Here is a 15,764-nt window from a genome sequence, read left to right as displayed (position 1 = left end):
ATATAAAACGGAAAGAACATAGAAATATGCCTATAGTGGATGGATTTTTTCTAGAGTTTCTTTGAAAAAAACCCCAGTACATTAGTATGTAGAAAAGATTATATAATTATTGCAGTATATGTGTGTGTGTAAAATGTAAATGTTTTTCTTGAATGTAGAGGAATAAAAAGATTTTGGAAAAAGGGGAAATATATTTCATTGCAAAGTGGTAAGGTGTGGAAAACGTCTTGGTGTCTTATGAGAAATGTAAGATTTTGGGCAAGAGGGAATACAGTAGAATGTTTTGTTGCTTTAGGGGAGTTTTGTTAGGGTAAAGCATAAAATTGTTACACAGCAAAAATAGGTACAAAGAAATGAAATAGAAACAGTCGCACTGCATTTTGGGGAAAAAGGGGTTTATGTATGAGGGAGTAATTTTCTGACTAGAGAGGTAAGTCAAAGTAAACTTTACTGTCATTCAGAAATCACGCAAGTGCAAAAACTGAATGAATTTCCGTGTCTCCAGACTCGGTGTGCAGAAAACATATAGACTATTTTCACAGACATTTACACATGTCACACCTAGTTATTACATCACAGACATGCAGGTAGACAGACTAATATTGCACATAATTAGAAACACATTTTAACACTTTTCGGACTTTAGTTTAGGTAGCAAAATTTGTAATTATATTTTCTTTATTTGCACGATGTGATCTGTTTTTGCTAATGCATTATTTTTCTGATTTGTTTGCTTAAAGATTGCCAAATTGTTTATTGTAATTTTGTTAAGATGTGTATTAACAAAGCTAACTCTACTGTTTTCAGTTAGTGGCATCATCTTTTAACAGTTATCTAAGCTACCATAAGATTTGATAGGTAGGATCTTAACTAACCACTTCAGCTCTACTCCTAAGGTGTGATGAACAGTTCTCTCTATTGAGCAGACTTCTAGGAAAATTTGATCTTGAACAAAGCATTTCTTTTCTGTAGAAAGCATTGCTGGGCGATTTGGAGGCAAAATGGTTTTGGTGCTCAGACTGTATTTCCAATGTCTTAATGCTTTTCCTCTTCTACCCTATAGGTATTTCTTCAGCATTTGTCTCCACTTTTGTCTCTGCCTACTTTTGCTGCTTTGTGGCTTACTATCCTTGATTTCATGGACAAGTATATGATTGCAGGTTCCAGTGACTTACTGGTAAGAATCTATATATTAATTTCTTTATTTTGAAATTACTTTATTTTTGCACCCATGTGAGTTCTGCAGGAAAAGAATGCTGTTAACATGTGATGTAATAATAGTACAAGTTTCCCTCAATGCGTGATCCTTTTAGTTTTGATAGTAGTATGTTGTTAATGGTCTTATCTGGATACTTTTCCCAGCTTGGATTTTATTTTTCCAGGCTGTGTTAACAGTTATTGCTTATCTTACCTAGAAAACCATATATTGTTAAAATGGTCACCTGAAGAAATCTGCTAATTAAAAATTCTGATGCTATCATGTGATAAGGAAAAAAAGTAGATTTACAAACTACTCCATGAATCCTTTTTAAGGCAAACTGCCTACTCCTAAGTCATATTTGGCAAGCTTCAAATCCTCACCAAACACAGTTAACTCCACTGAATATGCAGAAACGTACACCACCATAAAAGTAGCTATACCCAGTAGGAGCAAGTGTAGGGCAAACCCCAGAAATAAACCCACATGGTTGAACCATAATATCAACAAGTTTTATAATAAAAGGAAAATAATTTTGACCAAAAGTTGTTGTTGTTGTGCCTTTCGGCTTTTCCCGGTTAGGAGGTCACCACAAAAGTAAGAAGAGTAATTTCCAGAATGTTAGAGCTCTTGCCACTGAAATAAGCAAGCAATTGAGGAGTGTAATAAATTCAGTCAAAGTCATGTTTGAGACTAAAATAGCTACCCAAGCCAAAGACAATCATAAGGCATTATTTAATTATGTTTGTAATCTCAAAAGCACAACATAACAATGCAATGAGATGATTATGAATTAGGTTATCTATGCTGTGTGTGAAGATGTAGCGAACCTACTGGCCAATAAATTTAGTTCTAACTTTACCCCGCCTTCCCTCGGTCAGTCCCTCAAGATATACCTGAAACTGGCTAGCCTCCAGCTATATCACACAAGACCACATCCTAAAAGTGCTGTCAAAAGCTAAAATACTGAATTTATGGATCCTGACAATATCCCAGAATGCATCTTAAGTAGCTTGAATCACAATTTACCAACATCCCTAACAGTACTGTTCAGTCTCAGCCTGTATACATATTTTGTACCAAGCTACTGGAGAACAGCTACAGTCATTCCTCTTTATAATTGAGGACCTTCTACAGACCCAGGTAATTACAGACCCATAAGTCTGACCAGCCTCATGTCAAAGTCTTGGAAAGACTTATCATGGAACTAATCTCTCAGGACATAGAAAACCTCCAAACACTGGACCCGTCCTTTGGTATTGCACAGCCTGTGTAAGCCCAAGGGTATTATCTCCAGATGTAGGGATGTCATTGTTCCCCTTTACTCCGCTCTCATTAGGCCAGTCATTGAAAATAATACCCCTTTGGCATTTATCTGTCTAGAGTCAACTGGAGCTCCCACAGAGATACCTTACTAAAAGGATAAAGGCCTAAACAACATGTCTTACAATGACTGACTCAAAGCCCTGACACTATATTTTGCATGCTACAGACTGCTAACAGGTGGCCTATGTCTGACATTCGTTGGCATCCCACGACCCAGTACTGATGGATTTTACTGCACATCAGCAAGTCAAATGGCCTAAGAAATACTCAGTCTAAACCTCTTCTGCAACATCCACAGAATGGTTTGGAAGGACAGATATAGCTCACAGAGGACACTGCTGCTGTTGAACAGACTTCCTGTCCACCTAAAATAAGTTCATGCCTGTCCATATTCAAGTGAAATTTGGAACTATGGATGAGAAACAGAAAATTTACCCCAGAACTGCCCTCTGTTCTACTGATTGACAGAGGCAGCTCCTAAATAATGTATCTCATGCATGGGTCCCATCAAATTGTCTATGGTATGATTTCATTTATTCTCATTAAGGGTAATAAAAATTAGCAATTTTGGGAAGGGTAAGGCCAGTTTCTAACCAAATGACGTAGGTTAATTTGAGCACAAAGGGGGGGGGGGATTGGCTAGGCTTCAAATGTGACCCATAAAGGGTAACCTTCCTATTACTTACTGGTGAGCCTGTGATATTTATATTCTCTTGTTATTTACATAGTTAGTTCAGTTCATTGCAGAACTGTCTTCCAAACACTAGATGGAAGCCTCCAGCCATTTCTTCACAGCTGTACATTGAGGTTAATTCTTGTTTTTTCAGGAATCCTTGCTGGTTGACACTACAAAAACACTTGTAAGGAGGAGGGGTTGACTTCACCTTGTTTGTGTTGTTTTCATCTGTGGGGTAGGATAGAGATTGTTAACTTTTAACAGTACTTAAAGTTGTTTCTTATTTTTTGAATATTACAGTTTATTTTTTTGAATACATCTAAAAATGCATGTTTCTTGTGCCAACAACTTAGCATAGTTTCTGTCTAACTATGTCCTGCATGATGAACAATTTCACCAAAGTTTCCGACTGAATATTCCAAGATGAGCCAGGAGTGGGTACTATTTCCTTAAGTACAAATGGTGGGAAATTGGCTCAGAAAGCCTGCCATGCAGTTTATATTGGTTAAGTGAAATCCGTCTCCTCAAAGACTGTGATCATCATTGTCAGTGAGTCACTGTAACAATAAATCATAGCATCAAGGTTTTATCCAGTTTATTTGGTTGTCTCCCTAGTCTAGGGTTACCACCTGTCCCACTTTGCGAGGGACAGTCCCTCTTTGGGCAGTTGTGTCCTGCAAAAAATGTGAATAAATGGCAAATATCCTGAGATTTTAGGACAAAATTATTTTCTATATTTTATGTAATAGTTGCATAAAACAGTTATTCTGTATCTGAAACACCTAAATGTTATAAGAAACAGAATAAGGAACTAAAATGCTACAAGAATAAAGTTTTATTCAGGCAAAAAACTGCAGTTCTGTCCTTTGTACTGGCCGTGGGTATGTTTTGCCCTGCAAAATATGATGTTTGTAGCACAAATGTCCCACTTTGGCCATTTGGAAAGGTGGCAACCCTACCCTAGTCAGTTTTCAGAAAGGGGTTTCTTCCCCTTTGTAGGCTAGTCCTATACCTGTGTTTCATGGAACCTTGGCATGTGTGCTTGTATGTACATGCATCTGTAAGGTAGGCCTGTATGGACAGCATTATTCAGGAGTTTCTACATTTCTTCTTGCTGCCTCATCAGTTTCATATTTGTACATCAGTGTCAAGTATGTTCAGCTGCATCATGGCTGATGCTCTTTCACAGCTGATACTTACTTTTAAAAATCTTCAGTCATACTTACGACTGTAACTGTAGTAGATTATAGCCATTCATTTTACTCCAGCTTTTAGTATTTTGGTCAGCTTTGGGTTTTTGTTCTCCATTTCTTGTCTCAAAAAACTAGAGAAAAGAAACAAAAATTGTAAAATGTGGCATGAATGAATTGTCAAAGGAAGCCATCAGTTGGTTAAAAAAAATAAATCTGCCACTGTTTTTCAGAACAACACTGTTATTAAAATAACTCCTATACCCAGGGAGTGATGGTAATTTTTTAAGGAACAGATGTTCTCCTCACCAACCTCAGTAATGTCAAAAACTGAAATCAAAGCGATTGTGGTCCAGTAGGGCTGTGGGCAAGCCAATGGACCAGCCCCCTCAACTATACCATACTTGACTGTCGGTCCTTAACTAACATAAATTAATGTTCAAAGTATTCAATGTACATATTTGTTCTTAACATTTATACCCGCATATATTTTGATTTAACATTTTTATTTCAAATTTTCAAGCAAAAACAGTGAGATCTAGTTACTGAAAAAAAACTGCCCTCACATTAAAAATAAACTGATGGTGAGCATGATTTGTGTTTACTTCAAATTCAGCTATTTAAAATGTGCTTGACAAGCCATTAAACTCAGAGATTTGGTAGATTTTTCAATTTAATTTCTGTCTGCCTGGGCAATGACAGCTATATGTGTCTGTACAGCTACCAGAAGTGTCAAGCAGTTACACCTTTGAAGTGGACAGAACAATCCTCAAATTTTTAGTAGGAAAGCAGGGATATAACCCCTTGTCATAATTAAAAAAAAAAAGAAATTTGAAGTGAAATGGTTCATTCTAGCCATTTTTAATATGTATGGCGTATTTTATTGCAGAAAGAAACTTTAGGCAATTTTCTTGTACTTTCAAAGAACTGGAATGTGTTTTATCCTGCATGCTGAATCTTTCAATCTCTGTTTCTGAATTTTTTTTTACAAAGGGTCTAGGCCTGTGCTCCATGGGTACAAAACCTAGTGCTTCTGCTAGGTGTCACACGTGGTGAACCAGACGTAAATCTCTCCTCCATGATGTGCAAGCTGACAGTGACTTCTCACTTCCATTCTATCAGACCAGCTTCTATAGGTGCCCCAAGCCGCTAATTGATTTTGGGTCATTAGTGCCATATTCAAGACTTTATCCCACTACTTCATGGAGTTACTGTGTTTGATTTTTGAGTCATATCACATTTATTTATGTATTTATTGATTGCATATGTTTGCCATAATTGTCTGACTGGGCCATGCAACACCCCATTTCAGTGGATGCCAGGAATGAAAAGCTCCATAGTATATTATTATTGAGACAGCCTGATAATTAGACATAAAATGTACCAGGTAAAATATTACGTTATTAGATGTAGCCATACATATACAATAAAAATATTTTACAATTGTTAGAAGTTACATTACATTACATGTGCCCAAATATTACCATAAGCACTTGCCATTGCAGAACTGACATTTAATAAGAAATAGTCACCCCAGAAAATGTGAGAAATTAAACATAAAAATAAAAACAAATCATGCCACACTAAACTGTTGTCGTTCAATGTACTGCTATTGACCTGTTTGCTAGTAAAAACCACAAAGGACCAGAATCTGTCTTTGTGGACGAACATTGTGTCATGTCCTTTAAACTATGAAGTAATTTCATTCTTTGTATGTGACATTTATAAGAACCACTCCACAAAGAGGATCAGAAACCGATATTCTTACTTTACAAGACCTTAAGTATCTGTGAGTTGGAGAGGTACAAGTATTTATAGTATTGAATCTAAGCTGTCAGCTTCAGCCCCAGCCTTCCTGTAAGCACATTAATCCCTACATATGCAGAGATTCTCGAATGTTACACAAACAATGGCCTCTGGTATACCTGAGGAAGTCACAAGATCAATAAAATCAGAGCCTCATTTCATAGAAGTAAAATATTACACAGAAATCCCATTGACCACACTAAAACATATATATAGAGCTACTGTAACTGTGGCACTGGGGAGATTCCAGAGCAGAACAAATATCTGGAGTTAACAATGAACCAGGTTTAGCTCCAAAGCCAGTAAGAGAGACATTGTGTCCTGGCAACCTTTTAAGTAAGTTACTAACTGGAGTTTCCACTGCATGTAAACCAGACACTTAGTATTATTGAACTTTGTAAGGAGCTTGTGATAGTGTCCTGCCAACCTGGAAGTAAAATTAAGTACATCATACCTAGGTTGAAAAGGATTTTTTTTTTTAATTTAAACACTTTTATTGAATTATCACTTGTGACATAGGCAAATTTATCTGGTTAAATATGATAAGGTCATTGATCACATTAGAGTGAACAGTCCAAGAAGGACATGTAGTGATTCAGTAGTTATGGTGGGATTATTGAATAACCTGACAGCAAGCATGGGAAAAATATCTGCTTAGTCAAATCCTTCCATCATTTCATGTGGTGACCAAATATAATGGAAAAAGATTTTTGGCCTGGCTTGTAATCAAGTCACGCCAGAGTGAAACCCAGGTGACTCAGATTCATTTATCAGTTTGGGTGCTTGGCGCACAGCAAGGAGAATGCACATGCTCATCTTGGGGGAAGAGTGGGTACCCGTCAGTCTTTTCACCCCTTGCTCACACGATCCATATTAGTGGTCAGAGACAAAGCCATAAGCTGGGTGGTTAGTGCAGAAATGACATGGGCACAGCTACCTAAAGCTGGTGACAGTAGCCCTTTGGATCCATGTTGTTGGGGTGCATCAAGAACTGTTGTAGGACACAGGCAGTCTGTTTGATGACATTGGTGCCATGTCACTGCTAAAGGGGAAAAAGGGTAAGGTCATTCATACAAAAAATTGCTCTCATAGCAAGGAAGCTGATGAGAGCACCAAAATCATTCATGTTTGCCTAAATGACTGCCCTTCCAGCTTGCTTTTGTCATGGGGATTGAGGGAAAACAGATCTTCTTTTTTCTAAAATAAATGGGCTCACATCAAATGGGTTGGTAGGCAGAAGGGGAAAAACAACTAGAAAAAAATTGGCCCTCACTTACTGGAAAAGAAGGTCATGTTTATACACAATGTGGAGTGAGATGTGGGACCAGTGAGAGTGCTGTGCTTCTGATAGTCTTTACCTCTTTCCTATGGGAGTTACAAGTACTGAACATGAAATATTCCATCCTCATAGTGTCTTTTTTTTGACACCTTCAAATTTCAAGAACGAAAGAAAAAAAAAATACACAAGATAAAGAATCAGAGGTGAAGGTGACCTCTCTAAATGACAGAAGTTTCAGTAGTAAAATAGGTAACTTAGAAGCTTTCCTCAGTGTACAGGCAATTGATGTATGTACAACTACTGAAAAATGATTTTAAGATCCAAGATGCATGTTTAACTGTGTACATTGCATATAGGATAGTTAGTGGTGTCTGAATTTTTGTAAGAGAGTACCTGAAATCCCAAAGCTAACAACATATACTTAGTTCTTTAATAATGTACTTAGTTCAATAGTGATTAAACAATTTCTAAGTGTTATGTATGTTAGGAATGCACTGTACTTTGACTATGTCCCCTGCAAAGTGTGATGATTTTCTAACTATGATCCAAGATATCAAAAATAAGTGAACATGCAGTCCTTTTGGAGGTTCAACCACTGAAATAATTACTGGGCTGAATGAGCTAACATGTAGTAAATATGACAAAATGTGAGATACTTCTGAATCAGAGATGTTTTGGAAAAACAGTGTGAACTCCAGTGAGGGTTAGAATCTCCTAGGTATTGTATTGATGAAACTTGGATCTTTCTGCTCCCCACCCATATTTATACTTAAGGGGAAAAAAGTGACATAGTTTTACAGAGTGGCCGGTAATAATGGAAAGGAGGGCAGCAAAAATTACTGTAGTATTAATAGAAGTAGGTGTCAAATGACTCCTGGAATGAAACAGAGGAGAGGAAGAGGAGGTTGACAGGTAATGAAAGATGTCCTTTAGCAGTACTACTGTAGTATTCATAACGTAAGGGATCTCCTGCCAAGGATAGCCCAATGTCCAGCCAGTATACCAAAGCCTTTAGTACTTATAGGCATTCTATGTCACACATCCACTCCGCATGCACTGCATACGGCATGAAGGTGGCATACAGATGCACACACTCAGAACTACTTTTCCTCCACTCCAAATACCCATCGTAGAACGTTGGTCTAAACGCCCATCTGTTGTGCTGGTTACCCAGCCATTTTTTAGATAAATGCCCTGTTAGGGTTTCTTCTTATATTTCTTTTTTTTTTTTTTTTTTTGTGCTGCTTACTCCGTATTATCCAGAAAGGGAAAATATCAGTGTGGGAGGCAGATTCCCCATGAAGACTGTCACAACTAGTGTCTTTTTTTGTTGGGTGTTTCTCACGACCCTGTGCAGTGTTCTATCTGCTATGCTTCTGTCCCTGAGACCCTATGTAGTCATCTCTGCTCCTTATCTTTTTACCTTGAAAACCAGAGCCTTAAGTTGGTGGCGCAAGTTGCTATGGCAGAGTCTTTCCTGTCCCAAGGGACAGCCATCTGCCAAGAAACAAGCCAAAAAATTTTGGTCTTGTATGGCTGCTGTCCATCCTTCCCTGGACATCTCTGTCAAGGCACGTGAAAGTACTAAATAGACAATAATGGTGTCACTGTCAAAATATTCCAAACTTATTATAAACACACCAAAAAGTTTATTATAAAGCTTTCGGGTCTCACACCCTTCATCAGTACAAATAAAATGAGCACATTCAGCATTTAAATAGGAGATTAAAATCAAGTCACATGCTTCAGCCCACCCCTTTACTCATTCAGCAATCAATTCTTAAAAAGACATACATAAAAAACTTTTAAAACACATTTAAAAATACAAATATGAAGTATTCACTTATTAAACATTTCTAATATCAGTTCACTTTTATAGCAGAACAAATAAATATTGTATTTATATTTTATAACAATTCACAACTTCTCTCTACGTCTTTTAATCAAAACTGGCTTTAAACTAACATAAACTTGACATAACATCACTATTTACCGTTATACCTAATATTAGCTGATATGGGCTGAAGCATGTGACTTGATTTTAATCTCCTATTTAAATGCTGAATGTGCTCATTTTATTTGTACTGATGAAGGGTGTGAGACCCGAAAGCTTTATAATAAACTTTTTGGTGTGTTTATAATAAGGCAGGTGAAAGCCCAGAGGGAACATCCAGTGGTTGCCTTAGATTCCTCTGCCGCAACCCCATATGAGGCCGGCATGAGTCCAACTTCTTTCACGTCCTTGAAGGATTTACAAAGTCTGCTGCTGATGCTGAGGAGTGACCTTGGCTAATTATATTCAAGGGACCAAGAGGAATTCTGCAGATCTTAGGAGGGAGATCCCCACTATACGTATCGTATGTCGCCAGGGGTCTGACCCTTCAAGGGTGTTTCATGTGAACGTCCCGCAGAAAAGAAATGGAGAACTAAGCATATTTCCCCTGTAGTTAAGGGATTTTACTTGAGCATTGTTTAATGCTTTAATGGCTTTAAAGCCTCCTCAAGGGGTGTCTGTGCCTACCCCTCCCTGGTCTTCCAATCCTCCTAAAAGACCCTGGGAACTAGACTCTTCAGATGAGGATCTGGATTCTGGGGAAATATTTCTGGCTTAAATTTCTCAGATTCGTTCCCCCTTCGGTTATGGTTCAGAAGAAGTCTGTTAGTCCCAATTCCCCTTTGGAGGAACTCTCCTTTGGGGATTCTATTGCCCACATGATTGAGTTTTTTAAGTGAGATTGGTCTCACGTCTCTGACATACAGAAGAGTTATTATGAGCCCATCCAGATAGTCTTCTATGCCATCTGCTGGTCCCCCTGTTCTGGCCGCCCTCCTGGATAACTTTTCAGCAGCTTCTGTGGCCCCTTCTTCTCCGCACCCTGCACCCCAGAAACCTGATAGGTTTTGCAAGGAGCCTGACAAATGTAAATTTCTTTATAAATGCCCTTCTGTTGACCCTTTGTGTTAGTGTCTGTTTCTGCTGACAAGCCCTCCAAGCTGTTGCTGTTTTTGGATAAGGATAAAAGAGTTATAGAGAGGTTGGGCAAAAGGTTTACACTGCTGCAACTTTATCCTTTTGTGCCATTAACTACCAGACTCATATGTCAAGGTATGTTTTGGCCCTCTTTTCTCCAGTCTCCAAAGTCTATTTTGAACTTCCTGACTCTTGAGGGAAAGGCTTCTGCACTTTCCCTGTTGGGCTCTAACTCCCAATTTGCCCACCATTCTTATCAAAGGCAGCTACAGTGCAGCTAATGACTCTTCCAAGGCTGCTGCCTTCGCCTCTGTTATGAGGCATTACTCTTAGCTTTGTCTTCGGGCTTTACCTGGTGATATTAAGGCCAAAACTTTTAGCTGTTCCTTTGGATCATAAAAATTTTTTGGTGATGGTGATGGTGCTGCTGCTGCTTTCACATCTCTGCAGTATAAGGATAAAGCTTTGCTGGAGTTGAAACATATTTTTGTTTCTCCTATTTCTAAGCTTCAGAGGAATTGTCCCTTCAAATCTGCTTTTGTTCATAGGCAGTCTCATTCTGTGCCTAAGGGAAAAAAAGGTTCTAGATGTGTACCCCCTGCTATATCTGCTCAAATCCCTACCTCCCCAAAAGCTTCTTTTCAGAATAAGCCGAGTTCCATTTGACAATTTGTCTCTCCTTTCTCTAGGCCAGATTCTCTTATCCCTCTGTCTTTCCTTGTCTCTTCCAAATTGGTTAAAGATTACAACAGACTTTTGGGTTCTGTCCATTATCTGCCAGGATAAATCCCTTCTTCCTTTTCGGGCATCCCTCAACCTGCTCAGGAACAATTTGCTCTTTTCTCAGAGGTGCTCTGTTCTGTTTTGGTCCAGGGAACCATACAGGCTGTGCCTCTTGCCCACGTAGGGAGGGGTTTTTATTCCAGAATAATTTTGGTTCCCAGAAAGGAGGGCACTTTGAAACCAATTCTGGATCTTTCCCAGCTCAGCAGCTTTCTCAGGATTCCTTCCTTTTGAATGTAGTCTCTTCAGACTCTGTTTTTCTCTTCTAATCCAGGCCTTTCTGGTCTGTCTGGATCTCAAAATGCCTACATTCATATCCCCATCCATCCCATTTTCAGGAAATCTATGCATTTCTATGTTTCTTCCTTGGATTTTCAGTTCTTTCATTTGCCCTTTCTGCTGCCTTAGGGGTATTCACCAAATGCTTTGCTCCTGTCATTGCCTTTTGCAGGAGAGGAGTTGAGATCTTTCCCTATCTGGATGCTTTGCGCATTCAAACTTCTTCCCCTGATGCTCTGCTTCAGGATCTCCAGTTTACTATTACCCTGTTACATAGTCTGGGATTAACCATACATTTCCAGAAATCACTTTTGATGCCTTCTCAGGATCATATTTTCTTCTGTTGCAGGCTTCAGACTATCCCCATTCTGACATCTCTGCCTGTCTCTTATTGCTTTTTTCCAGTCACTTCCTCCTCCTCTGGCTGCAGTCACAGTCATGGAATTTATCAGGGTCCTCAGGTTCATGGCTTCCACCATTCCCATTCTCACTCCAGCCAGGCTTCAGTGGTACCTTGTCATTGTGGTTTCAATATCGTCACTCCCTGGACTTCCTAGTGCTGTTTCTTTCCTTTTTCAAGCTTGAGCTTCAGTGGTGGATTCAGCAACTTTCTCTCTACCTGGGTCTTATTAGTCCCAAGTCAAGAGGTCTTTATAGATGCCTTAGACAGGGGATGGGGGGGCCTCATTTGTCTATCTCAAGGTTCAGGGTTTCTGGCTCTTCATCAGAGGTTGGACCACATCATTATAAAGGAGATGATGGCTCTGCTTTTAGCTTTTCAGGCTTTTCATTCCTTCTTTAATCCCGGGCCCCTCAAAATTTTCACAGGAAATACCACAGTGATGTGGTATGTCAACAAGCAAGGGGGTATAAGGTCCTATCTTCTTTGCAAACTAGCTCTTCAGGTCTGGGATCTAGCTGCCTAGTATTAAGTGACTTTTCAGGCAGTTTACATTCCCTCAGAGCACAAGCTAGTGACAGACTCTTTGAGCAGGTCCAGCACACAAGCTCACGAATAGATGCTTCACAGAGCTGTGTTCCAGGACATTGTCTATCGGTAAGGTATTCCTCGGATAGCTGTTTTTGCCTCCCCTCTGAACAGACAACTTCCTCTTGTCTGTTCCAGACTCCCAAGTCCTCTGGCTTGAAAAGTGGACACTTGTCTTTTCCTTGTAAGGTGATGCTTCTGTATGCTTTCCCTCCCCTTCCTCTGTTACCATGAGTCTTGCACAAGATCAGACAGGACTTTCCCAGAATCTTGCCACTGACTCCCTTTTGGCCAAATAGTATTTGTTCTTCCTTCTTTCTCAGTTAGCTAAGCGTATCCGTCACAAGTTACCTCACCGGGTGGATGGTCACTTACAAGACAAGGGGTCTCGTATCCATCCACACCTTTCCACTCTTTAACTGATGCTGTGGGTGATAGGACTTTGATCCCTTTTAGCCACTTCTTTTCTGAGGATGTGCTTCAGGTCCTGCAGGAGGCCAGGAAACCCACTACCAGGAAATCATGTACGTCTAAAGGGAAGAGATTTTCTGTCTGGTGCCTCTCTTGCCATTGGGATCCTCCATCTGTAGAGGTTCCTCTGGTTTTCTCTTATTTGTGTGATCTGCTTCATAGTGGGTTAGGATATTCTTCAGTTAAAGCTCACCTCTCAACAATTTGTGCTTGTCTGCCCTTGAATCTTCCTCCGGCCTCTTGATTTGAGGTCAAGCAATTTGTTAAGGGCATCCTTCATATCAGGCCTCCAAGGTAGCCTATTCCTCCTTCCTGGGACCTCAGTTGTGAATTTGAAAAGTTGACTCAAGCTCTTTTTGATCCTGCTTCTTCAGCTTTCTTACACCTTTGTACTTTTAAGACTGTTCTTCTTTTGGTTCTCACTTCAGCCAAGAGAGTGTCTGAACTTCAGGGTCTCATGGCTGTTCCTCTTTTCTTAGTTTTTCCAGATAGACAAGGTGCATCTTTCTACTATCCCTTTTTTATGCCCAAGGTCATTAATGAGTTGTCCCTTAATCAGTCTGTTCACCTACCTTTCTTTTTTCCTTATTCGCAGTCTGCCAGTGAGATGGTTCTTCACATCTTGGATTTGCATAGGCAGCTCAGATATTATTTGGATAAAACTAAAGGTGATATTTTGTCTTATCTCGCCTTCATTCATTGCTGGTTGGGTTCAGAACTGAGAATCGGTTCTGATTCAGCCTTCTATAAAAAACTCTAGAGCTTCCACTGGCTCGTGGCTATACCATATCCATAGATGCTCCTGTGAGATTACACACATCTCATTTGCAGCTAAACAAGATTGTGTGCTTTCATGCAGGCTCTAAGCTAAGTGGAAACTTTTCTGTTTTTTTTCTTAAGCAATTTTATAAAAATTTTGTGATATTGTAGCTTTTTTCTAGCTTTAAAGTAGTGTGGTAGTATATTGAGTGTTCGTTATTGTTTTTTTGCTGTTTTCTTGTTGGCTGTCGTCTACTGAAAGGCCCATTTAATGTTCATTTTGTTACACTGCTGCAGTCATTACACTTGGGTTATCCTGCCGTCAGGTGATCCCGCAGTCAGCCAGAGTTCCAAAGTCTTGGTCCCGCGCCGGTTGCTGTCACTTCTTCCCTGACGTCAGTGCACCAGGGGTATATAAGATGCATCCAATGCCATTTTCTTCAGTCTTTCTTGCCGCGCAGTGCCCGAAGTAGAAGCAATTCGCAAGTGCCGGTTGGCCAACTCCTGAGATTTTCGAAGTCGAATTTCAGATCCGAAGTCTTCAATAAAGCTAAGTACCCCATTGGGGAAACTTTTATCTTGCCTCAGACCAATGTCAGAAAAAGTTAATAATTGTATTTCTTGTGGGAAGCAAATACCTCATAAGGACTTCCACTCTTACTGTATTCCATGCCTAGGCCCTGATCATGACGTCACTAGTTGTCGATTTTGTGCTAGATTTGCTTTGCACTACTTTGGCCGAAGGAAAGACAGGCATCCAAGGTCCAAAACCGACGACGAAACCTCTTCTAGGCCATTTGCCGGTTCTCAGTGAGGCGCTTTCGCAGCCCCTGACACCCCCTACCTCAGAGCCACAGGCCACCTCCGACTCTCACGTGGAGACAACTAGGCCTCTGGAAACTCAAGGTATTGGGCCTATGGAAACTAATCCCTCAGATGGGTCTGGAGCCGCTGAACAGGCATTGGCTTCTGAGGGTGTTTTCAGACCTTCACAACTTACCATTAAAACAACAGCCAAGACAAAAGTACCATTAAAGACAAAGAAACAAGTACAGCATTCTCCTGGACAGTCCTCCATGCCAAAAAAAAAAAGCAGATGCTTAAAATTGCCGAAGACCTCATTACTCTAATCAGGGGTTCCCATCCCCCTCATGAGAAAAGGCCTGGGCAGGATACAGACTATGATTCCTCTGATCAGGTTTCCATTTCATCTGATTCCTCTTCAGACCAGGGATACTCTCTACCCCCCTATGAGGACTCTGATGCTGAAGAATCTATCCCTTCAGCCTCTCCTCCTGAGGATTACTCTTTTGGGGAAACTTTACATACCATGAGGGAGCTTTTCCACTGGGAAAGTCAGGATTACTCAGAATCCAAGAAAAGGCTCAGGGATTTCCTTTTATTGCCTCAGCACAGGCCCTTGGCTATTCCGCCTGTGCTTGATATTGTGGATGATGTGTTCTCTGAATCCAGCTTATCTCCTGACTCTTTGCCCCCTGCACCAGCCAAGCCAGATAGATATTATAGAGTCCCTGACTCACAAGTTTCTTTATAAAAACCCTTCGGCGGATCCAGAAACTATTTCCCAGGGTCCAAAAGGGGTTAAGGCTTCCATTGCAAAAAATCCAGTGCCCTCTGACAGAGATTCCAGAACTTTGGATAGATGGGGGAAGAAAGTATACACTTCTGCAACTTTAGCAGTAAGAGTTTAAATTGCCAGTTTCACATGCTTAAGTACCAACAATATTTAATGGCTTAGTTAAGCTCAGAAGCTCCTGATTGTAAAGAAATGCAGGATTTATTGCATGCAGTTGAACAGGTGGGAAAACATACTCTACAATGCGGTTTTGATTCTTTAGAGGCCTCTTGTTAGGGCCATAGTTACAGGTTCTGTGATTCGAAGACATGCTTGGTTAAAAGAATAGCGTTTACCTGATCATGTTAAGGCAAAATTATTGGATGCTCCTTTACAGCATGATACCTTGTTTGGTGTTAAGGCAGAAGAGGTGTTAAAGAAAATGGAGGATAAAGCCAAATG

At 39.9% G+C, this 15,764-nt stretch overlaps 1 protein-coding gene across 5 annotated transcripts in view; it reads left to right on the top strand.

Moving 5' to 3' along the window:
* The window catches only part of GBF1 (golgi brefeldin A resistant guanine nucleotide exchange factor 1), a 4,751,435-nt gene that overhangs the window by 4,535,726 nt on the left and 199,945 nt on the right, over positions 1-15,764 (top strand). For all 5 annotated transcript variants that reach the window (XM_044055999.1, XM_044056000.1, XM_044055998.1 and 2 more), the window contains one exon: positions 1,064-1,177. In XM_044055999.1, the coding sequence (XP_043911934.1) occupies positions 1,064-1,177 (114 nt within the window). The remainder of the gene's footprint in view (positions 1-1,063; positions 1,178-15,764) is intronic.

Source organism: Protopterus annectens, chromosome 14.part0, assembly GCF_019279795.1.
Source record: "Protopterus annectens isolate FY-2018-M chromosome 14.part0, PAN1.0, whole genome shotgun sequence".
Classification (NCBI taxonomy): Eukaryota; Metazoa; Chordata; order Ceratodontiformes; family Protopteridae; genus Protopterus; species Protopterus annectens.
The sequence above is the reverse complement of the archived record's forward strand: the minus strand, read 5'-3'. Positions and strand labels throughout refer to the sequence as shown.